Source organism: Erithacus rubecula, assembly GCF_903797595.1.
Source record: "Erithacus rubecula genome assembly, chromosome: 1".
Lineage (NCBI taxonomy): Eukaryota > Metazoa > Chordata > Aves > Passeriformes > Muscicapidae > Erithacus > Erithacus rubecula.
In genome coordinates this window covers 74,551,725-74,579,236 of record NC_136658.1, presented here as the reverse complement: position 1 = coordinate 74,579,236, position 27,512 = coordinate 74,551,725, and the positions used below count along the sequence as shown (strand labels likewise).

Sequence of the window (27,512 nt, the reverse complement as noted above, 5' to 3'; positions counted from 1 at the left end):
ATTTGCTCAGGTAATTAAGTTGTTGAGAATATATACCACATATTTTTCATAAACAAAGAGCCACCAAACTTCTTTTATTTATTGTCCCTACCTATAACTGTATTAGAGTAAGACACAATTATTGTTTAGGCTCAAATTAAACTAACTGGAAAAGCCAAGTAAATATTTGCCACTAAAGGAATGCATGAAGTTGTGAAAAACCTTGTGTTTATAATTAGATTCTTAAATATTTTTCTATAGTCAGATATGCATGTTTATATAACTGTATATTAATTCATAACTGAAGGTTCTTAGCAATAAGATGCATTTTACTCACTTGGTTAGATTTTTTTAAGGAGCTTAGATACTTCAGAGTAAGTGTATGTTGAACATATAAAAACCCCTCCCTTTTTGTAGAAATTTGGAAATCATCACTGTTCCGCACAAATGTGTATTTAATATTAACAAAATCACAACTGTTTCTGTTTCTGTTCACTTAGTTCACCACAGGAGATTTCTCTTCCCTCAACAGAGCTTGAGGCATCACCTGTTCATCTTATTCAGTCAGTGGGCAGGACCTTTCAGCATTATGTTCACACCACTGGACCGTTACAGTGATAGAAACCACCAGATTACAAGATACCAGTATTGTGCATTAAAGGTACTAAAGTTTTGCTGCAAAAGCCAGTAACAGCAGTTTTTCAGTGAAAATACAAGTATTTGTGGGGTCCATTTACTTTTATTTCAAAGAAATGGAAATTGGCGTACTTGATGCAAACTTGTATGCTCATATATAAATGTACAGTGGTATCACAGAATGTAGCACTGAAGTTACTTTTTTTTTTCTTTATTGACACTTTTCAAGGCTAATCATTTTAAAAACCAGTGTGCATTTTTAAATTTTACTTAGGTGTTCATTAATGAGTTAGCAGATTCAGCAAGAAGACCTTGGGCTCTGAAATTAGCTGTAGCTCCAATTCAGTACCTCAGGATACTGAATCTGTGCACCTCAGGAATGCCTCCCATGCTTTCCTGGAAACATGCTCAGTAATAATGTACTTCTGTGGCAAAACTGGTTGCAATTCCCCTGCATGAGTAAGCTAGGAAAGTAATAGCTTATGTAATTATATGAAGTGTACCACTTGCTGTAAGACAGTTTAAATTTTTGCAGTAGCATACTGTTGAAACATCTGAGTATATTTTAATTGTTTTTGTAGCTTGATTTGTGAATACTGAGTAAAATGACAAAATGTATCTTGAAGATAGTATTCCCTCCAAAATGCTTTCAGCATGATCTGGAATCCAGTAAAATCTATAGCAAAATAATTACTGAATTCTAGCAGTCAGCTAGAATTACCATTTTCACCATAGTTCCTCCAAAGAGAAAGCAAGTGGCAATCCTGTTAGCCTGGACTCAGATCATTCAGGAAGGTTTGTTTTGTTACCTTTTGTGTAACTGAAGTTTCATGTGTTTCTAGGCCATGTCAGCTGTGCTCTGCTGTGGACCTGTGTTTGATAATGTTGGTCTTTCCCCTGATGGATATCTTTACAAATGGCTTGATAACATTCTGGCTTGTCAAGACTTACGTGTAAGTACTGACCAAAATGCAACATTGATGGACAATTACTCTGTACTGGGTGAGGAAAGAGTTTGTAAAGTGTTTTTTTTTTTTTTGTTTCTTAAAGAACATGCAATGGATTATTGGTGCTGTTTTCCATTTTTGTGAAGATGAACTTCAACTTTGTACCTACACAGTCGTAGTTCTGTGTTTGCAGCTGATTGCTGAACTGCCTCTTTGATTAAGGAGGAGTAGGCTGGTGATTTATATCAAGTGGAGAGAGAGGGGCAACAATTTTTCCCTTTTGGTATCTTGCACTTTGTCCTGCTGTTCTCCCTAAAACTCTCATACCAGCACACATAACTCTGCTAAGGAAAGGCAAATAGCAGAACCTAAAAAAATGCATGTGAAGCACCTAGAGGATAGAAATTTGGAAATGGTAATTAGGAAAAAAAAAAAAAGGTTGAGCAATTTAAAGAAAGAATTAATAGCTTCAGAGAAAATCCTTCAGAAATTACATGGGATTTTGGAATGTTGATAGGGACAGAGCTATAAAGATATGTGTCAGTGATATGCAATCTCTACAGCCAGTCACCTACACTTGGTGACAGAATATTAATCATTATTGTTTGGTGTACCAGCACTATCCTGTACTGAAAGAACATGAAGTCCAAGCGTTAGTCTTGAAAAAGGTATATTTCTTTGTCTGCCTTGCTTCTGTGTTAATCAAAAGAAGGATAAATATGAAAGTTTATCACTCTTTGAAATTCACGTGAAGTAGGAAATCAGTTAACAAGTCAATTAATTGATATAAAAGGAAGTTGCCCAAGAACACCTATCAAGTATCTTAGATTTTACAAAAATTCTGCCTTTTGGTTGTTGTTGTGCTTAATTTTGGAAAATTTATTTCATTTACATAGTCTTTGTACATAGTCTTTGTACACTTTCAAGTGAGGAGGATTGAAACCTGAATCACATTCCAACTCTGCTATCCCTAAAATAAATTTATTACAAATGATCCGATTTCTTACATGTTCGAATTTTCCATTTTCACCCTGTTTTGCCTATGTCACTCTGAGAATTTTAGAGAGTGAACTTATCTGACCCCATCAATTGTGTTTTGACGTTGGCTCAGGTTCACCAGCTTGGCTGTGAAGTTGTGGTCCTGTTGCTAGAACTGAATCCTGATCAAATCAATCTCTTCAACTGGGCTATAGATCGATGTTACACAGGATCATACCAGCTTGCCTCTGGGTGTTTCAAAGCCATTGCAACTGTGTGTGGAAGCAGGTATTGATTAATTTATTATTCTACACTTGCACATGTAAAGAAAACTGAAGGTTCAGCTTGCTGTATTGTTAGGAGTTGTTGGTCACACTCATACCTTCTCAAACAGTTCTTGAGACTGTGTTGCTTGATTTTCCTGATTCTGAAAGGAAAGTTATGGGATTGGTAGAAGATGTTCTTACTACTATATTTGAAATCTGGGGAATTTTGATGCTATTTTCCTCAGAAACACACAAAAAAGCTACAACAAGTTTTATTTGAATGTAAGTACTAAATCTCATTTCAAAATATTTGGCATGGTTTTTAATTTAATTTATAAAAGGAAAAATGTTTTAAGTGTCAATAGCTTGAAAGTCATTATTTTGGCTTATTATCTTGAAAGTTGTGTTCTTTTTCTAAGCTGGCTTTCATTTGGTTTGTTTAGTTCCCTTTACTGTCAACTGGTATCATCATTATTGTTAATGCTGAGCAAGCACAAGCCACATGAAGGCATGAATACAAATATTGTGCCAGACCTTCAGAAAACTCTATCCCCCCCTTTTCTTTTTTCAAAGACAAAATTTATTGAGGAATACAATAATGCAGTAGTTTGCATCTTACTAAAATAAATTAATTTTTTAAAAAATTACTTTTCACAAAAATAATTTGGGAAGATGTCTGTTCAGCATAGAGAAATACACAATAGAAAAATAACTGGAATTTGGAAAATCAAAGTAAGTCATGTGTTTCATAGTTTTCATAGTGCAAAACTGTTTTGTTCTCACAGGAACAGCTAGACTAGAGACTCCATTATATGGAGATTTTCAAAATATCAATGGAATTTTGTGTTTGCAAGTTCAGTTATGTTAACAGGGTTTTTATTTTAATGAACACAGAAATATAGCAGCTTCAGCCTGTCTTTTTTCCTCAAATTGTGTTACTTGTGCCACTGTGACATAAAAATCAATTTTTTCCATTCTTACAGTAAAAATTGACAGTATGGTCTTCGTGATTTATTTTGAAGGGAAAGAACTCTTTCTGGCAAGCTGAGAATTTTTATTAATATTTGAAGACTGTTAATAGTTTTTCCTCTATCATCTATCAAAATGAATCACGAAGCCACTGCTTAAGCTACCTGAAAAATGAGCAATTGATATGGTCCACTCAACTTTCTATAAAGAAGCCACTTCCCTTCATTTCTTTTCTTTTTGTATTTATTTTTTAAGAAGTGGAAGAGCAAAGAGCCAGTTACAGAGCTCGGGTTGCAGCTGGTATATGGAATTACCAAGAATGTCCCATTACACACATGTACCTGCCATTTTAAAAAGTCCAAATAGACATCCTGCTGCCATCCAGGAGCATTGTAGCTGACATCTAGGGTGATAAATTGATGGTTCACAATTCAATCAGTGCATTTACAAATCATCATGAGAAAACAGAAACCTATTTACTGCAAATCCAAATATTGTGATGTGGGATTTACTCCTCTAACAATATTCTTGTTAACACTTTGATATATTTAGCACTACAATTGATGCTGACTTTTGAAGCAGTTCTTCATGTTTACTCTTTGAAAACAATTTTCACAGAATTGTCTAATAACTCAGAATGTTCATGTCAGAGATAATGTCTTTTGTCCAAAGGGACTGTTTAAATTACAGCTTGGCTTAAAAAATTCTTTATCCTTGAAAACGTTCATGCTCCCTATTTTCTTTCATGGGTGTCAGCCTGTCTCCTATACACAGTTTATGTTGTAAATTAAAATGAATTGACAGTCACAGACACAGGTAATTCATTTTCATTGTGGGTAACTCAGTGCATTCCTAAGCATTAATGTAAGATAATTATAAATAATCCTTTCTTTCTTCCCATTCACCAGATGGTCCTTTGATCAAGCAGTGTGTATTCATAAGGGCTCCCTTTCCCATATTCTGATGGTGGAAGAGAAAAAAGAAAGATTTCTTTTAACTCTCTTTAGACCGTATTACAGAGTAAATCAGAGTGAATATAATCTACATTCCTCACCAGCATTCACAAAAATGTTCTTTTTATTCTTCTAGGAACTATCCTTTTGATATTGTGACACTTTTAAATTTGGTGCTGTTCAAGGCATCTGACACCAACAGAGAGATTTATGAAATTTCCATGCAACTTATGCAGGCATGTATCAGCTACTTATTTTTTCCTCCTATCCTTGGAGATTGTTTTGGTGAATTTCTTATAAACTGCTGTTATTTACACATTAGTTTTGTTTTGAAAATAAGCAGTCGACTTTGACAAATATTTATATTAAAATGAATGTTATAGTGTCTTTTGTATTTGGAGCATATACTCTTAAATATATAGAGCATTCTCTCTGACAGCTAAACTTCACATGCTGATATTTCCTGATTTAATGAATTTTTATTGTCTCATTCCTTTTTTTTTTTTTTTTTTGTCTTTTATAGATCCTTGAATCAAAGCTTTTTGTTTATTCAAAAAAGGTAGCTGAGCAAAGACCAGGCAGTATCTTGTATGGGACACATGGTCCACTGCCACCTCTTTACAGTGTCTCACTTGCCCTTCTTTCATGTGAACTAGCAAGGATGTATCCTGAACTTACCCTTCCACTTTTTTCAGGTACCTATATTTATTTCACTTATTATCTCCTTTACATTTTTGTACAAATGCTGGACTGCTACCATTTTGAACCACAGTTCTGTTTATAAATTTATCTTGACCTGTTTTCATTCTAGTTCAGGTCAAGTCAGATTTAAGAATCCAATATACCTAGAGGTACTCACACAAAGTCCCTCTTTGGGGACTCTGTGCCACTTATGTGACCTTAGGGTAACTTTGAAATTACAAGTGCCCTGAATTAGTTACAATGACATTGGCAAACTCTACTATGATGGGTTCTCATGTGATTCTTCTTACACATGGATTTACACAGATCATACTTGTGAGGCTATATTTCTTCATTTTTTATAAACATGATTTGAACTTTTGTCAGATTGATTGCATGTGTCCACTTCTACCAATGATTCAAATCACTCTGAGGGATCTCTGCTTTCTGTTATTTGACACATCTGCACATCTCAGCATTTTTTAATTTTATCAGAAGTATATATTTTCAGAATTACTGAAAAAAGGGTTAAATAATGAGACCTGCAGAAGCACAATCCAGAATATGCCAACTGTGAGGCCATTCCTGGGAACAGTGATGTTTTGAGACATGTCTGTCTGGTTTAATGAATCTTATGAGTTGCTTTAGTTTTTAAATAACAGAATGCAAATGTGTGTAATCGTGGGAATTTTTACTGGCTCCTAAAATCCCTTTCTGTTATTTTTACTCAGTCTGTAGGGGCTGGAGGGAGGGTTAAGGAACAATACATCACCCTTACATTTCTCAGGGCCCAAGATACCATGAATTATAAATAACTGGTGTGGGGAAATTCTGATGGCTCATTTGTCATTAAGCAAATGCTGTTCGTTATTTCTGGTATCGTCTACTCATGTTGCTGTAACAACTCTGTCATTAAAAAATTCTCAGATATACAGGATATTACAGCCCAAGTGAGACATCCTTTCTGTACATCTAGAATCATAAGGAGGAGGGAACAGTGTGTGTCTTCATGATTTTTAAAAACCAGGCAGTGAGTAAAAAAAGGAAATGTGTCCTCTACTGATTTTGCAGAAGAATTCTGGTAAAGAGAGATAAAGTGGTTCACTTTGGCAGGAAGCTGTATTTCTGATCCCAGATTTTCCAAATCCCTTTGCCTTACAGTGCCAGTTCTTTTTTTGTAAACTATCTAAAGTGCTGTATACAAGCATTCCTGAACTGACAGCCAGCTACAAATTTTATAGACATTCCCACAGGAAGTAGAATCCCAATATATGCAAGATTTTTTTTTGCACACTCAGTATAATATTTTAAACTATTACTTGTTCCTTATTGCTTATTCCTTATTTTAAACTATTGCTTAGAAACCAGTGGGGCATTTGTAATCTGCTGAACACTTTGGGTATTCTCCAGAAGCTCTTGGAATTCTAGAATTACCAGCAGTAACTGAATTATCCTTGTTCCTCTTTATTGACATCTACCTCACTTAATTCATAACATGGCATAGTAACAAGGGTTGACTTTCTGTTTCTAAGCCCAGACTGAGTTAGTTATTTTAGACAGAAGACATGACCAATTGCTTGCTATTATTGAACATTAATTCCATGTTTCTCTTGAGGAAAATCAAGAGTGTGTTTTTTTTATGTTTGTGGTGTGCAAGGTAAAAACCATCAGGTAGTCTAACAAATGTTAGAAATGTGATTGAAACAGTAAATTTAGGGGTTTCATCATAAATTAATATGTTGTTTTTTTCAACTCTTACTCTTTCAGAGGTGAGCCAACGCTTTCCAACAACACACCCCAATGGGAGACAGATCATGCTTACCTATCTGCTACCATGGCTTCATAATATTGAACTGGTAGACAACAGGCTGCTCCTCCCTGGCTCAAGCCCTACCACTCCAGAAGATGAACTGAAGGACAAGGATGGGGAAATAGCAGTCACAAGTGGACTAAAAGGCAATGGCTGGGGCTCGCCTGAGGCCACCTCCCTGGTTCTTAATAATCTCATGTATATGACAGCCAAGGTAAAAAAACAAATCAAACAAAAAAACTAACCTGTAAAACTTTTGTTTCTTCCCTCCAGAAGTACCAGAAATTTTACACTGAAACAGTCTGTACCAATCAAAGAAAACCTGCCTAATTTTAGGATTACTTTTTGAATTTACAGTCTTCAAGACTTTTATTTTCTCTTACGATTTAAGTCCTTCTGTAGATCAGAACCTAAACAGTTTTAAATGGAGTTTATGGTGTGAAATCTGTCAGAGAGCTTTTTAAAATACTGTTTTGTAACTTTTTACAGCATTTCAGTGGGGTTCTTTTGCATGAGAAAATGTTCCAAAAGAACATGTTTTAGTTTGGAAGTCTGCATATTTCAAGGAATGTATGCCTATGATTCTTTACAGTATGGAGATGAAATTCCTGGACCAGAGATGGAAAATGTCTGGAATGCTTTGGCCAACAATGAAAAATGGAGTAACAACCTTAGGATAACACTGCAGTTCCTCATTAGTTTGTGTGGTGTTAGCAGTGATACCATCCTTTTACCCTACGTAAGTTATTGCACTTTATTTTATTTACTGCTGATTACACAGGTTGTAGTGAAGAAAATATCTATTATCTGCAGAAAATTGATTTCTGTATCTAAAACAAATACCAACATACTCCCTAACACACTGTACAAAATTAAATGGCTGGAATAAAAGTGCCAGGAAACTGAAATCAAAACAAAGAAATTGAGTAGTTCATATCTCAGCCTGCACCAGCAGAGTACACCCCATTGCAAGTGAGAGGTGGGTTTCTCTCAAGCAAAGAGAAACCTTGCATGTCTGTGAATGGGGACAGTAACAGAGACTGGCCATAAATTGCCAGAAAATGCTGCATCCTCTTCTTTAGCAGACTAGAGCATTCTCTGGGACATCTCAAGAGACAGAAGATAGTTAACCTTTATAAGCTCCTTACCATTTCAACTTCTGCCTCTGCATGACTGTCATAAATTATCTAACAGTTGCTGCAATGTGCAGCTCAAACTGTGCTGGATATTGTTATTATTCAAGTTAAAATAAAATCAGGGCTATCTGAGAAAATCAGGCTAATTCCATTCCCATGTTCCTTATTGCTCAGTTGCTGAGTGAAACAGAATCTAAATTTAGTGAATTTTCCAGCACAATTACAATATGTTGCTTTATTAGTTAGCCTCTTTACATTTATTTCCCTGAAATAAATCTGAAATAACTATTAATGTGATGAAATTTATCTAAGAAGCCTCATGAACATTCTTCATTTACATTTACTGAAATAATAGTTTGCCCAAAGTGTTTATGATGACTGCTGTGCATATTAGAATAAAGAAAATAAAGAAGCCTGTAAAAATCTTCAGAATGTTGTTGTTGTACCATAGGCATCCTGTTTGTTTCCTTTCATTTGTAGGGTTTACTGTTCTACATTCCCCAGTCACTATATATATATGCCTAGCTGGTCCAAAGTAGAAAAATTTGAAAGTGGAATTGGTAAAAGAACAAGCTCAATGTTTATATGAGAGGAAGGCAAAGGGAAATAAGATTGTGAAATAAGATTGTTCCCTCAGTTGTTACAGAGGCTTTCCATTCAGTGTTGATCATTCATTGAGCTGGAGGTTTGATGAGCCTCTTCCCAACCTCTTTCCATCTAAGCCTCTTCCCATCCTACCATCTAAGACAGATTTAGGATTAGGCACAAAGGTGATCTCCAGCTACGTTTGCAGAGATCAAGTGGAAATCACCTCTTAGAGATAAGACAGAAAATGAGGGCTGTTGCCCTCGTTTCTGGCAGCTTACAAAAGGAACAGGGGCAGTTTCCTGAGAGGAAGGAGTAGTCCTGTGCCGAGTATATGTCTGACTCCTAATGTATCCTGACTGGAAAAGCCTGATAACCCTGTCACCTCTTGCCCAGCAGCCCCTCACATACCTTACCTCCCATCCAGACACTTGCCAAGCCAAAGCTTTCAGCCCCTTCTTTTTCCATAAGTGTTGCTATCCCACAGCTCTGACAGCCTTTCCTCCAACCCCCTCCAGCCAGTGCACTTCTTTCTTCATATTCTTTTTTTGCCTCAGAGCCTTGGCTTTTCACACTCCTGTCCTCCTCCAGGACAGTACAGTCCTCTTACTTCAGGAAGAGGGCAATCTGTTCTGACATCTCCAGCTTCATCTGCTCAGCATCTCCTATTTTGCCTGTAGGACTTTTCTGGTCTCCCTCCCAGGCTTCTCATGGCTGGTGGCAGCAGCAGCTGACAAGGTTTCCGTGTTTTCTACCACCCAGTTAGTCTGTAATGTTTTGTAATGTTGAGTTAAAAGTCTGATTCTCAGATTCTGCAAAATCTGAAAAAGTTCTTGGCTTCTGTAGGAAGCCTGACTGTGCTTATGAGTCACTCCTTCACTGATAGCTTTGTCTGGAGTAGGAAAACACACTGGTCTTATCACATGCATCTGCTCAGTGTTTTGCTAATGCCCTGGAGTTTACAGATAAGAAATCCTACCTAACTCTGTTAACAACACAAGACTGCTGATACCATAAACATGTGTCTTCCATTATCATGTAGATAACAGATACACGTTAGCAAATAAAGATCATTTGGACAGTTTATCAGCAGTGTTCTGGGTCACTTGGGCTTAAAAGACCACAGAGCTGCAAGATTGCCAGTTTGCCCATCTCCTGTAGGAGCCCCTGTGCCCCAAGGCAGTCACCAGCTGCTTTGTGCCTTCAGCCATCTGTTCTCCCTGTGTGGGTCCAAGCCAAAAGCATGCCTGACTCACATTTTTAAATTTTTTTTTATCATCTAAATTAATTGCTTTGTCTCTTATATTTCCTTTAAGCATTTTTCCCAGTGCCCCAGTACAAATTGCTGAGCTGTCCATTCTTTTATATTATGTACTGAAAGATTTCTTAGGGTATTTACAGTTCAGAAACCTCTTCAGCAAACACTGGGTGTTGGGAGCTTGACCCTTTCAGCAGTGAGAGAAGCTGAAAGTGGCACTGTGAGCCCAACCAGAAATGAGCCTCAGGAAGGAGATGATTTTGTTTCTGGAAAGTCCCTGGGAAATTTTTAGCACAGTAGAGTAAAAGAGACTTTGCATATGTGCATTTTCTCTAAAGAAAAAAAAAAAAAAAAACAAAACTAAAAAAACCCAAAAAAAAAAAAAAAACCGAAGGGAAAGAGTAGCAGGAAGGAAGTTATTTTAATGGAAGTATTTAAGAGTATAAGAACAGCCATACTTGATGAGGCCAACAGGCAGTTCAGTTCAGTTAATATATTAACTCCCCTATAATATTAGCTCCCCTATAAGCATGTGTTTAGGGTCATCTTTAAAAACAAGCAGGCAAGCACAGGGAGATATTCCCTAAATGGTCTCCCAGCTTCAGCAGTTTATGAATCAAGTGATTTTGAGCTAGAGAGAGTCTCTGCTTTTAATAGTGATCAGGGTTTTTTTCCCCTCAGGAATTCAGCTGAATTTGGTCTCAGTATCTCAACAGTCCTCATTGCTGCAGTGCAGGTTTGAGGTCTTGTTAAAAGACTTATAGATATTTCCAGCATTTCCATAAATGATACTCTCAGATTTTTCTAATCAGGATACATTAAGTCTGTATACATAATTTATCTGCCTTTCTCCCATTTGCTATTACTTTGCTTACAGATACAAGTAGCAACTCAAAGCCTGGCTTACTCTTTGTGGCCCCAGCTACAGTTTTGTAGATGTGCATGTTATACAGTTATACACATAAACAGTTCATTGTGAATGGTAAGCCAAAAATTTGAAATAATTAAATCATAGAGTCAATCTGCTGGGGAGATGATCTTGATGTCAAAGTGAGAAGTTTTATTTCTGTATGAACTGTATATGGTTGTGGTGTCTGTCCAGTAACAACACTTCTAGATCATTTCAGTATTGCAGTGTAACATTCGTTCATTTCTTTGGGAATTCACATTAGTCAGAGTTAAACAACTGTTACTTTCTTCCACAGATAAAGAAGGTTGCAATATATCTGTGTCGCAATAACACTATTCAGACAATGGAAGAACTTCTTTTTGAGCTGCAGCAAACTGACCCAGTGAACCCCATAGTCCAACATTGTGATAATGCTCCGTTTTACCGTTTTGCTGCCAGCAATAAAGCCTCAGCTGCAGCTTCTGGTATGACCTGAATGTGTTTTCTTTATGCTCTCCTGCTCTTTTGACTCTTCATCTCCCTGCCAAAAACAATCTCTTACTTTTACATCCATTCAGATGTGTGTACATAAAGTACAAGGTTCAGAGCCTTGTTGCATGTCTAAATTACATTTCTTTCTAGTTCCTAGCGATGTATATGCTTTGTTAACATGTGTTTAATTATCTTAATAGTATATTTAATAGCATATTACCAATATTTGATGCTGCTCAGAATTCTGCCACTCTTCAGAAAACTCAACACTCTAGTGGTTGTTTCACTCAGAGCAAGAAATGATCATCAATGCAGTGAACACAGCAGATACATCAAGCAGAGTTTCCTGAAAACTGAAAGTCTCAGAGTTGTGGCAGTTCTGTTGTAAAAGGCCTAATGCCATTTTCCAAGCTTCCATAGTCAAATATTCTTAAGAACCAGCCCCACATTTAACCTTGTAATGTTTTGCCAAATCCTTGAAAAACAATAGACTGTGTCTCTTGAGCATGAGCTTAGTTTAAGGAGTAGAAGACCATCATTCTGTTAATCTGCCTCTCCAAGCATGTAAACTTTACACCATCCAGCTGTGGAAGCAGGTCCTGGTTTGTAGAACACTGTTCATTCATTCATATGTGCAAGTACCTGCAGGATGGTCACTTTGGCTGTAGCTGCTAAAAAACCCTATAAGTTATGGGTTTTTGTTGCTTTGCAGATGGTGTCTGCTGCATGTAACAGGTGTTCTTACTCCCATCTCCTATACAGGAACCACCTCCAGCAGTAACACTGTTGTAGCTGGCCAAGATAGTTTTCCTGACGCAGAGGAGAACAGAGTGGTAAAAGAGACTGATGAAAGGTTTGTGGTTTGGGTTTTTTCCTCCAAAATGTAGGTGTTTTCCTAGGCTGAGTGTGAGATGTTGGACAAAGTTCTGCATTGTTCTGTGAGGAACTCTGGTGCTCAGATTGATCCTAAGTGGTGTTATCCCAGTATGTGTAATTTTTTTTAAAAAAAAGCTATTCTCATTATTCTAGTTCCTGACTCTTGTTTAATTGTAAAGGAACAACTGTTAAACCTACATGTAATGAATTGTGCTAAGTATGTCATGGTTTTGTAGGAATTATCTACAAAGGTGAAAGTAAAAAATAGGAATGTGCACCAAATAATGACTACAAAAATCTTTACAAAAAATCAGATTTCTTCACACCGTTCCATTTCATGGACAGTGAGTAAAATTTAGTTTGTCAGATTTATATCAGTGATTGCAAGGACACCTCCTTTGTCTGAATGAAATGTTTTATTGAGGAGAGCTATGGAAAATAACTTGCTTATAGGTTATATATTCCATTAGGCTTCTGCTGCTTACATACATACTTACATACAAATGACAAATCAATACAAAGCCTAGGGGCCATCAGATCCTAGAGCACAGATCTCACAGGAACACTCTTGGTTTTGCAAGAGAACTTTGGACAATTTATAATGGCATTTGTCACTTAGTGTATTAGCATTACATGAGTCACTGATAGTCACAAGTATCCCTTCAGTAGTCCAGCCCTCCTTCCCTAAGGGGCAGGGCTTGGAGGTACAGAGATAATTATGTGAGCAAACCTTTCTGTACTTAAGAACTTTTGAATTACTTGGTCTCTCCATGTTACAAACAAGAACAGCATTTTGTCAGGTTAGTTGTATGTGTCTGGTAATTTAAATGTAAGTAAGAAATTACACTCAGTGCTAAGTTTCAAATTGATAGTAAAACAGATTTGACTCTAAGTGATATTTTTGCAACATGAGAACTAGAAATATACTTAATTTGTAATTAATTTCCTAGCTTTGCAGGGATGGTGATGTTTTTAGATCATCACTAGAGTGTGAGCTGTCAGTATGGCTCCTCTTATTCCACTTCAGGCCTGATTACCCTGAGAACACAAGGTGGAGGAAGTCAGAGGAGATCACCAGGAAAAGTCAGCTTACCATGAATGTGTGGCAGATTTGAGGACAGCTGTGAGCAGTTTGCTCTGGCTCTCATATCTCTTCACTTTTCTGCTAAGTCTGCTCTGGCATTTGCTGGATTCTCCTCTTGAAGGGTGATCTGTAGTTTTTCCTGCTTGGTACCTGTGCAGGCTTGGCTTTGGACTATTAGTCAGTCACAGATTCACAAAATATTCTGAGCTGGAAGAGACCCACACTCTCAAGTGAATAGCCCATATGGGGGTTGAACCCACAACCTTGGCATTATTAGCACCATTCTTTGAGTGTTTTAACAATTAGGATTTTACCCATGAACATGATCTGTGCCAAATTCTAGCTGTGAACAGTTTATATCTCAGTTCATCCTTAGCAGTTTCTTCTTCAAAAAAAATCATCCATTTGCAGCATGAGTGTTTCCCTTTGCTAAATTTTAAAGGCTTGTGACATGGGAGCACACTGTTAGAACTTCTCAAAAACTGGCTGCAAAAATGTTTTGTGGAAGGAATCAGCATTACATTCATTTGCTGTCTATTCCTGTGTAAAGTGAATGCTTAAGGAAATGCTTTTTTTTTTTTTTTTTGGTAAACATAAAGTCCAGATGTTTAATGTCAGTCTGTGTTGCTAATGAAGATTTTTTTTTCTTGTATTTGAAGGTTCAGTAATGTCACTAGAGCACATACCCGACTAGAATCGAGGTACAGTAACAGCTCTGGAGGATCTTATGATGATGACAAAAGTAAGTTATATTCAATTTGATGAAATTTCTGATGTTTTGGTTGGAGAGGAAAACATTCCAATGACCAGAAGAGCCTCTCTATTAAAGTTCTGTATAAACAGTAATGTAGCATTGCCATGCAGGGAGTGTCCTTATTTTACCTCCAAACCTCATTTAGTTAATTTACTTTCTTTAATCTGGGTTCAGTCAAACCCATTTGAAGGCCAGAGAACTTCACAGAAAGCAGCAGCAGAGAATCCTCCAGAGAGTAACACAGTAGGTTTTTCATACATGACAAGGCAAAACACTTGTAAGAGCATTAGAGCAAGTACTTTGAGTTGTGCATTTTGGCAGTATATCCCTCCAGATCAAGTGCTGTTATATGAGCATGAAAAGAGGCTCAGGAGTTTCCAAATATGAGATCTTATCTCCTCATTAGCTTTTATCTGCTCTCTGCAACCAGTTTCTGGCTGCACTGTGCCAGAAGCTGTGTTAGAGGGGAGATGGGGCACCTGAGCATGCTTCTTGTTCTTTATGTATTTCTGCTAAATGGACTGTAAATGGATAGTGGTGCTTAGCAGAGATTCCGAAGAAAACTAGTTAACTATTGAGCAATAGTGCAAGACTGGGGAGCTGGATGGTTTGACTTCATTTCTGTAGTGAATTCAATTTAGAGATTTTGTCTAGGCCCTGACCAAATGTAAAAAAGGCAAGATCTTGTTATTTACTTTTATCACTGGCTTATTAAAGCCAGGTCAAGTACTGTATCAGCCATAATGTATTGGATTGGTATTACAGAAACCATTTTTGAACAGTATTTTGACACAAAAAGTAAAGATTTTATATATTTTTAAATCCAAGTAATTTTTGGCAATACTCTTCTGCAAAATATGCAAAGACTGTAAAATACAATAGAATAATTTAATGTACACCAACAACTATTATTTGCAATTGTGAGGCACAGTATTGACAAAATATTGTGTATGTACAAACTCCACTGTTTAAATGCATAAGAAAGTGGGCAACATCTTAAACTCAGTGGGGTTTAGTACACTTGTCTTGGATTTTTTATGGCTTTCCAGTTCTGCAGCTACTTAAAATGCTTCACCAGATGTTAATTGTAGCACTGGTGCTAATCTGATCTGCATGAACAATCTTTCAAGAGAGAACAGCGTTTATATTATCTAAACAGCCTCCACAAATACCTGGTTTTGAGAAGAGCTTAAGAGTGATAAAAGGTTAAAAAATACTGACATTTTCTTTGCTCTTTTGGAATGTCTCCTCCAGCCAGTGCCCAAATGTTTTTTCCTGCCTGTACCTGCAAGCTTTGTAGTACCATGAATATTTATGCAAAGTGTGCTTCTCACAGGGGTTCCTTTAGAAAATATGTGAATACCTAGAAGGAAAATAAATTGTATTTTATTTAGCTACTGACATTTATATAGAATTCTAATAAGAAAGGAATTTTTTGTACCTCTTGTCATTCTACAAGAAACATAATGCAACTTCCACTAAGAAAGAACAACCTACTCCCTCAGACAGGCAGCCCAGGACACAAAGGATTTGGTGCTATGGCTCTCTCCAGTCTAATTTGATATTCATGTATCAAATTAGGGGCAGCACTCAAACTTTTCTATTCAGGCAAGGATTGTATGTTCACCTTCAAGGTCCTTCTTTTTTTTTTTTTCTCAGTCTGCACATAAACCTGTGAAAATAGAAGTGAGGATCTAGATCTAGGTGTGAGCTTCATGAAGCACTTTTCTGTGGAACACTTAAATTAGTAGAAATAAGTAGCTCCTGTGCAGTGCCTTTTCAGTGAAAAGCATCTGGCAAACATTATCTGGTTAATTCTTAGAAGAAGAGTATGTGAAAATGCCATACTTTCCCACATTATTAAGTTATTTTATTCTTTATCTGTAACTAATCAATCATCCTCCAGAGAATCTAAGTAGAGGTCTAAATCATAAAGATATAAAGTGTTCCTTAAAAGACCAGTACTTAAGAATGGAAGTTATAAAGTTGTCATTTTAGAAGTAATTGGAGAAGCAGCTACTGCATTGAAAGTCTCCTGAAGATCTGGAAATCTGAAGATGTTTTTCCAAAATTAAGAAGTGATATGCATTAGAAGAATCCAGCTCTGATACTTTTGTAGGCATCAAAACAGTTTTGTTTCCCGTGGGAAAGCTGGCAAGCATCAGATACATGCTGTTAAAAAAAAAAAAAAAGTAAGATGCTGAGGGTTTCAAGCTTACCTAAAATAAGTGTGACAAAACCAAACCAAACCAAAACAAACAAGCAAACAAACAAATGAAAACATAAAAAGAAGATAAAAAAATAACACTCAGTAAAAATCCATAAAGGGCCATGTATGTCAAAAACAGACCTAGAAGGGATACTTTCCATGGCAGTGTATCACAGACTGCCAGACCTCAGAAATAAAAACTGAATTGTTAGAAAATAAAGAGAAATGAGAGGGAACAAAATACAGGAGAGATGAACGAAACTGTGCAGTTGAGACAAGACAGAAAGTGTTGGAAATAACTTACTTGACCCACATCATTGCAGATAAACAGGTGGAAGAAAAACCCCTAATGCTCATTAACAAACAGCAGCTGTCACACTAAAGCAAAATTAAATACAACTTTGAGGAATTCAAGATATAATTCATCCCTGTTGAAAGAAAATTACCCTGAAGATGTTTTTTACATTCCTTATGCCTCCTTGTTAATTCAGGACATTTAACTTCTGCCTTTGTAGCATTGCTCAGCAGGGCACTGGTGGGGAGCTGCAAGAATGTGTCACTGGTACTCGGCTCCTTGCAGCAGATGGCTTCTGACAGCAGCTTTGTTGGCTGAACTTTTCCCTCATTTTTGAAGAGAAAGTCTGTTGCTTGGTGCTTTGTGATCTGGATCCAAAGCAACTAAGTGACAGCAGGGATTCAGCTGCCGCTCCTACCATTCAGTGCTGTCTGCCTGGAATCTCTTTAATTTCCAGCAGCATGAAAGAGGGATTAAAAATGCATCACTTGTTATTGAACACAGGAATTTGCAAACCTCATGGGATCTTATCACATTGCTCCAAACAGCTGAGCTCATATGTTAGCGTAAAATCTATTCCAGAATTTCACAAAAATAGGTAACCAGACTTGAGTTTCATGCACTTTCATTTAATGCTTTCCCATGCAGATGATCCTGTTTCTCCATATACAAGCTGGTTATTGAATATTGTTGAAACCAAACAGCCACATCCCCTGCCCATGCCTTACAATGGGGGATGCTGGGCACCACTTGTGGACTATCTGCCAGAAACCATCACACCCCGGGGACCCCTTCACAGGTGAGCAGCTTCTCATTCTGGCCTTTCAGACAGTGAGATGCTTCCTCTTAGTAGCTGGCCAACACCAATCCAACTGCCCCACCATTCAGAACATCTGAAAATCATACATTCAATGTCTGATGATTTCCAGTGCAAAAATCAACACGCAATGAAAGCTCACAATTCTACCAGATTTCTACCAGAAAGCCTATTTACAATGTAGGACATCATTGATAAGAATGAGACTGATGAAGCAACTGAAACAGAAAAGGAAAATTGCTTTTTCCCAGGCCTCTGTGCTGTTATTCATAGCACTTTGATCTTTTATTCTAACTAGGCCATGCATATTCTGAAATTCCTCTTTTACATAATTTATATTGACAGTAATAGAGTTTTTTCAGTAATGGGTACTTGTTTTCTTGATACTGTAACTAAAGTGCAGCAGCATTAATTGTATTTAGAAGAAATGCTACAAATCTGAAAATTTATAGATTGTGTACTTCCTCAGAAATAGGCATCCTGTTTGTGCTTTCCTATTTCCAAGAGCTTTGGAACTGAAGCTGTGGTTTAACTTCCAGGTGCAATATTGCTGTTATCTTCATGACTGAGATGGTAGTGGATCACAGTGTCAGAGAAGATTGGGCTCTTCACCTCCCTTTATTGCTACATGCTCTCTTTTTAGGTAAGACCAACAGAACAAGAAAGTATAAATTTACTCACTCCTTTTACTTTAGTTTTAGAATTGTGTTTCTTACATGTTTTATGATTTCCTCCCTCCACCCTAATAGAAAAAGCACTAGGCAGTTGCAGTCTCTAAATTAGTCTCAAAACCTTTAAGTTTTTGAATAGTTTGGCCAATTTCACCCAAATTTGAGAGACGTGTAGTAATTTGAAGATTAATGACTTCCTAAAATAGCTCTATAAAATGTGGTATAGCCTCTGCAAGAAAAGAAGATGGAACTCATGCTTATATCCAGCTTGATTAGTGATGACAGTCTGCACATACTTTGGACCTGGATGACACACACCTGTGCTGTCTCTTGCCTTTGCTAAAATAGTCTGTAAGAGAGCCAGGAGAGCTGTACTGCAGAGGTAGTGGAGACACAGACCTCTGGAAAGCAAAGCTTCATTAATTTCTCTGCTGATGGAATACTTAATCATCAGTGTGTTCCCTTATGTACCTGAGCACTGAGGCACTGCTTTTTCCTCACTGCTCTGTCTGTTCCTGACTGTAGCACAGTTCATCTGGAGGCTGTTCCTTTCCTTGTCCTGCCATCCAACATTACCAAAAGTGAGTGGCCTAATTTTTTAGCACACAAGGGTATTTAGCATGATAAAGCCATTCCCCGACTTGCATGGTTGATAAATAATAGTGTTGACAAATAAACACAGTTGTGAAATAAATTTATTATAGCTGAGCTCACAGTTCCCTTCTCATTCAGTCACCATAGTTACCCCTTAAGTATTCATGGTCAGTCTGGGAAGAGACTGCTGCTCAGCAGGCAAAAAGAGATTAAGTTGGGATGTTACAGCACAGTGGCAAAATGAAGTTTGTGTTGAAGAAAATACTTGTTCTCCTTTACTGCTACTCTGTTACCAACTGTTCTGCTCAAAAGTTTTTGTTGAAGTAGGGTTTTTTATATCTGTACATTGATTTCAAAAATTTCTAATGAAACACAGGACTAACAGACCAGGATTGTGTTGGATGGGACTTCCAGAGTAATTTTTTATATGATATTTCACATATATTTGCTTAAAATTTACATTTATTTTTTGTCTGCCCATAACAACTTTCTCTTTTTTTTGTCTATTTCTGTGAACTTTCTAAGTGTAAGAGGGAGCTGAAAGAGAACTGGGTAATTGTATGGATCAAATCAGTAACCATTAACTGATCAAACAACATATTATGATTTGTAACAAGTGTGAGAAAGCTGGTGCTTACACTTAGAAATTGTCACAAGAATGAATTAAGAGATTAAGAAGGAGTAGGGCATTGTGACCACTTCAGTTAAGATGGCTTTAAGGATCCATCAGGGAGCCATGCAAATAAACATGCAGAAACAGTTATGATACTAGTAATCCATTAAAAATAATCTTTAGTTGTTTGTTTGTGCAATAAGGTTTCAACATTACAGATTTTTAATAAGGAATAAGTAGAAATTTATTAATACCATATGAGACAATCCCTTGGCTATAAACTCTAAATTCTGAATTGTGAAATTAAAATTTAATATTACTAGTAACTAAATGTAACTGGTTTAGTTGTAGCTAAAGTGAGATCACAGCTTTCAGGCTTCAAGGTCAGTTTCTCTAGAGTTGTTACACCTCCCGTGGAAAAATTTCCATTCTGTAGTAGAGCTCTTGTGATGTTGTAAGGAAGTTATGCCACATATTAGTCAAAGGTATGAATGTAATTAAAAATTAAGTATTGCTATCTTGTTGGAATGTGAGCAGGCAGATGCATTTGACTGAAAAGCAAACTGGCAACTAGTATGTTGGCTACCTGGAGAGCTAGTATCCTTTCATTTATTGGAAGGAGTGAGAAAATATTAAAATAAGAGAATTTTGCAATGTCTGTGTGTTTAATAGACTATTGGATGGTTTTCACTGCTGGTGAAGCAGGCAGGCAGACTGCTGGTTTGAACTTGCCTATCTCTGGTGCATGAAAATCACTGCTGTTTAAAATCTCTTTTGCAACCAGTGTGAAATTAGTTGAACAGCTAAACTCCTTTCCCATGGAAATGTGTCCATGCCACAGAAGCTTACCCTCCTTGGAACTCTTACAGGTTAAAGAAGGGACCAGCACTGGGCAAGCACAAAGGCTGAACTGTCCTTCTCAGTTCCTAGTTAGCAGATCTGTGCCAATAATGAGCAGCTTCATTATTGCAGGCCATACAAGAACCAGCATGACTAGAGTATATTAGAAAACACCTGACTTGAAAGATCTGTTGGCTGCTGCCACACAGTGTAATGAAGTAGCTGCTTTTTTGAAGAGGGATATATCCTGAGAAGACAGGAGTTGAAGAAGAAAAAAATTTTTTCAGCATTGAAACTACTCTTAAACAGAAGAAAGTATGTTTAAATATACTGCAAGATTCTGAAAGAGAATCAAAACAAGATTACTAAAACAGAGTGCAGAAATATCTGTTTCCTTCATATTTGTAATTTGTGAACTATTCTGGCTGTTTTAAAATCTTGCAGACATCAGTAGTGTAAACCAAATCAGTTTTTCAGTGCTAGACTTTCAGTTTGAGTTCTGCATCCTGAGTTAGGGGCTAATTTATCATGCTGCACACTGGTAGTTGAAGTTCTTTTTTGAGTGATTTGTTTGTCAGTTCCTTTTTTAATAAATCAGTACCTGCCTCTTATAGTTTGCACTCATTCTAAAACTGATGTCTGTGCTAGAAAGCCAGATACTGTGGTAAGCAGTGTAATTACAACCACCACAGAGAGTACCTCATCTGTAAAGGTTTTCCAGACCTGCCAACTTAACTGCAGTGAGACAGAATGCATAAAGCTGTATTGCCACTCATTCTTTATAGCTCCTGTGTGGGACTTCTGTCTGGAAACTAAATATACACGTACATTTAAGCAACGGCACAAGTAACTATGTCTGGAAATACTACATCTTTTGTTTATTTGCTCTGTTGTCATGATCTGCCTTGGAATTTTCGCTATTTCTGGAATGTGAACTTGTTTATTATTACTTCATGTTCAAAGATTGCTGTAACCTTTTCTTTTTAGGTCTTGACCATTACCGCCCAGAGGTCTTTGAACACAGTAAAAAGTTACTGCTTCACCTTTTGATTGCACTATCTTGTAATAACAACTATCAAGCCATTGCATCTGTGCTTCTTCAGACCAGAGAGATGAATGAGACCAAGACTCTGACAGTACAACCTGCATACCTACCTGAATATCTTTACACTGGTAATGAAGCTAAAGAACACTGTGTCATACTGTCAGGTTTTGAGAGGTCAAAGTAATAAAGTGGCAAATATGAACAGTTCCCATTAATACTAATTCCACACAAACTACCCTAGGGGTGCATGCAATTTATTATTAGACAACTTTTCATGATAGTGAGAAAGTTATCTAATGTAAGGCAAAATATGTAATGTAATATTTTAAAATTAATAGGGCTAATAACTTCCTGATTCCCCCCTCAGGCATCCAGAGCTACTTTAAATGAAGGCAATCATTCCTCAACCTTAAAAGAAATGAATATATAATTCCAACACAGGAAGACCAGCAAGAATGTGCAGCTCAGATTTTCCATTATTAAATTAAGTTTTGCTTGATACACACCCTCCTTTATATCACTGACACATTGCATTTCTGCCCTGAAAAGTTTACCTGTTTATAAGGAGTTGCTTGGAACCAATTTGTAGAAATTGCTTGTTAGCTTTGGTATTGTCATATATTTGGTATCTGCTTGTTAGATTTGGTATTGTCATATAATATTACTAAATATATATATATACTAAATATATATATATATATACTAAATATTACTAAGTGTACTCTTCAGTTGTGAAGGAATCACAGAACCTATAAAGGGTTGTGGATGTAGGATTAGTTGTCAGGAACAGGATGAAGAACTTTACCATGCAGTTTAAAACATGTCATATCAGTGACATTTCCATGGTAATAAGAAATTTGGCTTTATAAAAAATATTACATGGTAACTAGTTATTTTTTCTGAGACATGACAAAATTATTTTTTAAAAATAAGTGGAAGAGATAGGTAATTTAGATTGATGAATTATTTTGGCCAAAGAAATTTCATTCTGAATAACTTCTGTGAAAAATTATCTCACATGAATTTCCTGCATTGAGTTGGGTGGATTCTTTCCCAGTGCACATCAATGAATTATTAAATACAGAAAAAAATTCTTACATTAAAATTACATTCGTGCTTTTCTGACAAAATGAAAAACTGTTTTCATTCTTGCATCTAATAAATGTAATTGGTACCCTGACTCTGGCCCTCTGGAGTTCAAGAAGTTATCGAGACTTGGTATTTTGGACTGGTTTTTGAGAAGCTAATATAAAGAGTGAGAGTGTGGGTGAGTAGCTATAGCAAAAAATCCTAACTGAAAATGCTTCAGCTCAGATTTGTTCCACATAATGTCAGGCAACTAAATTAAGAGTCTTCTGGTTTGCAATGGATTTTTTCCTCTTCCCATTTTTCTCTCAAGGCCATTTTCTTTCTATTGTAGATACAACCTAAACATGACTAGAAGTCTAAACTTAAGAAAACAGGTCTTGGTTTCTAATCTTGTCTCCGAAACTATGGCAAGCTTTTGATCTAGCAGAACTCTTACTCAGGTGTTTCATCCTAATGCTGAAAATATTTTGTATGACTAGTCCAGTGGGTGCAGTTACTAAAGGTGTTGAACAGAAGCCTTAAACATTTGTGTCTTGATTTCCATTACATTTGTAAAATTGGAACAGCATAATTGTTCTAAAAATTCCCCTCTGCAGTTTTTTTCCATATCGGACTAGTGCAGAGAAGTGAACTTTGTATGCACTTTGCCAACTTCTAAATTCACTTTCCAAAAGTCCTACTTCTGAATTTAAAATGCCCTAGAATATTTGTTTTCCAACTCCTGTTGTCCTTGTGCTGTAAAAAAAAAGAAATCTTGACTTGGTTAGTTTTCATTTTATTCTGGATTCTACACATTTAGAAACAAAGTACCATTTTCACTCCCATCAGTATTTGAGGGTGGTTGTGTTCTGCAGGTTTTCCACGATTCCCAGTGGAAAGTTTCAGCTGCTGCTGACTCTGAAAGAGCTGCTTGGCAGGCACTTGCATCTGTAAAGCTGGCCCAGCAGTGCATGCCATGTTTATCTCCCCCCTTGTGGCTGGCAGGTGGCTTTGACTTTCTGCGGGAATACCAGTCATCTCCAGTGCCAGACTCCGGCTTGAGCTCCAGCTCCACCTCCTCTAGTATCAGTCTGGGAGGCAGCACTGGAAACCTCCCACAGATTGCACAAGAAGTGGAGGACATGGACACTGCTGCTGAATCAGATGAGAAAGCAAACAAATTGATTGAGTTTCTGACAACCAGGTAATGCAGATAAGCAGAGGATATGTTTATACTCAAATACTTTCATGAAGCAACCTAAAGGAAAATGACTGAGCTTTAATAGTAATTACAGACCCCATTCCTCCTTTATTGATACTTACAGTACTAGGTAGGTGCTTAAATGCACTAGAGTGTGAGAAGAAAACACAAAAAAATATTGCCTGGCAGAAATAAAATATTTGACTGATAGTTTTATGTTCAGAAATGAACTAATAGTTCAGAAGAAGCCAGTTTCATTATTATAAAATAAGATATAAAGTGTACAGCGCATAGTGAAATGCCATAGTCAAACTAAAATTAACTACTTGCTACAGCCAGCAGATTCTAGGCACAGTGTTAAATGAAAAGCAGGAATTGTTTATGCTGTCTCTACAGATCATAGCTTATATTTTAGAATACAGCTTAGGAATATTTATTTACTTTTATTTAAAATTCCATTTGGTTGCATGTTTACCAGGTCATGGACCTGTAAATATCTTAGTACCTGTACAGATTATATATTTTGACTGATCACATTTATTTCAAATAACTCAAAGAAATTTTGTACTTTGTTATGTATTTCTTAAAGGGCATTTGGTCCACTTTGGTGCCATGAAGATATCACTCCCAAAAATCAGAACACCAAGAGTGCTGAACAGCTCACTAATTTTCTGCGCCATGTTGTATCTGTTTTTAAAGATTCCAAGTCAGGTAGTAAATATTTTCCTTTCATAACTAAAAAAATATTCCCTCATGATCACACTTAATGTTTATCCTGTGACTTAGTAGATCTGCTTATGCAGAAATAAATATGTCTTAACAAGGATGTATGACAAATGAAAGAATTACTTTAAAACAGTCATGTTAGATTAAACTGTGGCTAAGTGTTGAATAGAATATTTCTTCAAAGCTGTTGGTAGAAAGCCTTTTGATTGATTCTGCCAGATAAAATCTCCTCTGTGTCCTGTTAGTAATCACAGCTACCAAGTAAATATACATTGTTAAATTTCCTCTGGCAATAGAAGTTTAGTTTTCATTTATTATGGTTTTTAGAACATAGGGAATGTTATGATTGCATTTTTTAAACCAGCACAGTCACTAATTAAACAATTTCCAAGATCAAACAGAATGCAGCACCCGTATTTATATTAAAGATCTTATCCAAAGCCTTCTGAAGCTAATAGAAAAACTCCTGATTCATTTTGGCTTCAGGTTTGAGAGTTTTCAGAAGTTACTGTTGCTGCCAGCAAGAATAGTGGATGGCTTGAAAGTTTGTCCAGGAATTGTAAAAAAAAAAAAAAAATCAAAGTATCAATTTCAGACTCAGAATTTTGTTTTGCAGTTAATGCAGTTAATTTTCTTGCATTCTGTGCAAAATAAATGTAAAATTTTCCAAAGCACAGTTGCTTCTGCACCCCATTTCTCAGTGTTTGCAGCATATGCTAACAAGCATATCCTCCTCACAGAGTAGGTTCAGGTTTATGACCCACAGAAAAGTCTGTAATAAAACTGAGGAAAAAACCTGACATCCTATTCTTTTGCTTAGGTTTTCATTTGGAGCAGCATCTGAGTGAAGTTGCTTTACAAACAGCTCTTTCAAGCTCTTCCAGACATTATGCTGGTCGCTCTTTCCAGATATTCAGGGCCCTAAAGCAGCCCCTTTCTGCACATGCATTGTCTGACCTCCTGTCAAGACTGGTGGAAGTTATTGGAGAGCATGGAGATGAGATTCAGGTATGCATGTGTAAATAATGCTTCTTAGAACTGTTGGTTCAATGCATACTTAATTTGAAATTACCATTTTAACAAGGTGTTCTGGAGTCATGTGGTGAAGAGTAGAATGTTGGAAAAGGTTACTTCTGAGTTTACTGAATTCATATGTACCTTATCTAAGCCTTCATGAGGCTCTTACAGTCTTACATGGCTCTAAAGAGAACTAGACATTTTTAGTAATTATCACTCAAAATTAAATCTTTGTGATGACCCTTTCTTCCAACTTCATTAATTTGGGCTTAAGGAATCCGTCATCTGTCTGGTGATGTAATCTCACATGAAGTAGACACTCTCTCACTCCTCAAATGTTATCATTATCATGTTTAGGAGTAAAGAAATCTGCACCATCCATAATAGTACAAAGCTTATATTGATTTTATTCGATACAGACCTTTCACAGCACTGTGATGTTCAGTCTGCTGAAATTTTACAATCAGAGACTATTTATTGAGAGATTCAAGACTTAATAAAGTGAAATACTGACTCTCAGCAAGAAATAGACTGACATCACCTCCATGTTTTACCTAGGTAATGAAACTGCCACAAGATGACAGTAATACTCTGTCACAACTGCTTGTGTAGAATTTAAACCAGTGACCTGCAATTCAGGGGTTCAGTGTGTCATTACCAGTCCCTTGATGAGATATGTGCCCTTCTTGCATACCTTCATAGATCATTCAGAGGCAGAAAATAAAACACACTTGTGGTGACATTTTAACGTTCAGGGCAGTGGCTTTGATGTGAATGCTGGGGTTTTGTTCAGGAGAAATTATAAGTTTTCAGTAGGTGCCTGTTCCTTTTATGAGCTGAAGATTTTTAAATGTTGCTTTCTTGAATGTCTTTGTTAAAATGCTTGACTTTCTGCATTGCTAGGGTTATGTAATGGAAGCACTACTTACTTTGGAAGCTGCAGTGGATAATCTCTCTGACTGCTTGAAGAACAGTGATCTTTTGACAGTGTTATCACGGTAAGAATCTGTTCTCCTAACTGTATTTTTTTTCAATGTTTAATAACACTAAGTATGCAGTTCTTCAGTCTAACAGCAAAAAATAATTTTGATAAGACTGAGCTCATTTGTAATCTTCTGAGTACCAGATTATGAGCACATTTCTGCCAAATTTTGCCATAGTTGAAATAATGTTGATAGAACTAATAAAATTTTACAATGTGTTGTAAATTCTATCTTGCTGCCATATGGCTATAAACTACTTTAACATCCTTTAAAAATACTGTATTTTTGCACCTTTGTGTCATAAACCTGAAAATATATCTGGGAAGTAGCATGGGTTTTGTAGTACTGGTTTCATCCAGTGTGTCATTCTCAGGTGAAGTATTCCCCAGGAATAAATGATCATGATTTGTTCTCAATAAAACTAGGGAGAATTTTGTCCCCTGTAGACACGGATTTTGCTTGATGTTTTGACCATCTTTGTGAAACCCTTGGCCTGAAAGTAGACCTTTGTACATGGAAGTCACAGGCTCCCTCTGTAACATGGCTGTTGATAATACTGAGGGAGATGAATGTCCATCTGACTCCTGATAGTAACAATAGAATTGGTAAATATTTTTTTTTAAATATCCATAAGTTACCATGCTTACCTGCAGCACAAAAATACAAGTTCTTTCTGAAGCCAGCAGGCAGGGTGCTGAGCCATGGCAGAACCCAAGGAGTGCCTTGGGGCAGAGTAGAGCGGGGTAAATCACTTCTACTTTCTAAACTAAGAGCTGTTTATCTTTATTTAATGCACATTAAAGCAAAGAGCAAGATTGCACAAAGGTTAGGACACACTTCAGAAAGCAGTGGGATGCAATATGCTTTACCCTGACAGTTGATTCTAGAATAAGATTCAAGTATTACAGACAGTAGAGACACACAGTGTAGGAGGTAGGAATGGGATCAGAGTCAGGAATTAGCTGTTCTCCAGAACAAACTTTCCTTGTGTGAATCAACACAGCATGTTCCTCTGTGCAGATAATTGATAGGTATTGTCTGGATTATTGCATGGCAGTCCATGAGGAGGCATTAGGCATTGGAATGGAAGCACCTACACTTTCTGTAAACCATCTTGAAGGTATCTTAGCATACAGGCAG

General features: G+C 36.8%; 1 protein-coding gene across 7 annotated transcripts in view; it reads left to right on the top strand.

Annotated features, from left to right (window-relative positions):
• Positions 1 to 27,512, top strand: part of FRY (FRY microtubule binding protein) — a 216,267-nt gene that overhangs the window by 146,163 nt on the left and 42,592 nt on the right. For all 7 annotated transcript variants that reach the window (XM_079298273.1, XM_079298274.1, XM_079298275.1 and 4 more), the window contains 17 exons: positions 480 to 640; positions 1,458 to 1,568; positions 2,674 to 2,828; positions 4,865 to 4,964; positions 5,252 to 5,423; positions 7,177 to 7,433; positions 7,812 to 7,958; positions 11,404 to 11,572; positions 12,342 to 12,432; positions 14,199 to 14,281; positions 17,446 to 17,596; positions 18,154 to 18,257; positions 21,320 to 21,505; positions 23,451 to 23,649; positions 24,236 to 24,357; positions 25,193 to 25,380; positions 26,293 to 26,387. In XM_079298273.1, the coding sequence (XP_079154399.1) occupies positions 480 to 640; positions 1,458 to 1,568; positions 2,674 to 2,828; positions 4,865 to 4,964; positions 5,252 to 5,423; positions 7,177 to 7,433; positions 7,812 to 7,958; positions 11,404 to 11,572; positions 12,342 to 12,432; positions 14,199 to 14,281; positions 17,446 to 17,596; positions 18,154 to 18,257; positions 21,320 to 21,505; positions 23,451 to 23,649; positions 24,236 to 24,357; positions 25,193 to 25,380; positions 26,293 to 26,387 (2,491 nt within the window). The remainder of the gene's footprint in view (positions 1 to 479; positions 641 to 1,457; positions 1,569 to 2,673; positions 2,829 to 4,864; positions 4,965 to 5,251; positions 5,424 to 7,176; positions 7,434 to 7,811; positions 7,959 to 11,403; positions 11,573 to 12,341; positions 12,433 to 14,198; positions 14,282 to 17,445; positions 17,597 to 18,153; positions 18,258 to 21,319; positions 21,506 to 23,450; positions 23,650 to 24,235; positions 24,358 to 25,192; positions 25,381 to 26,292; positions 26,388 to 27,512) is intronic.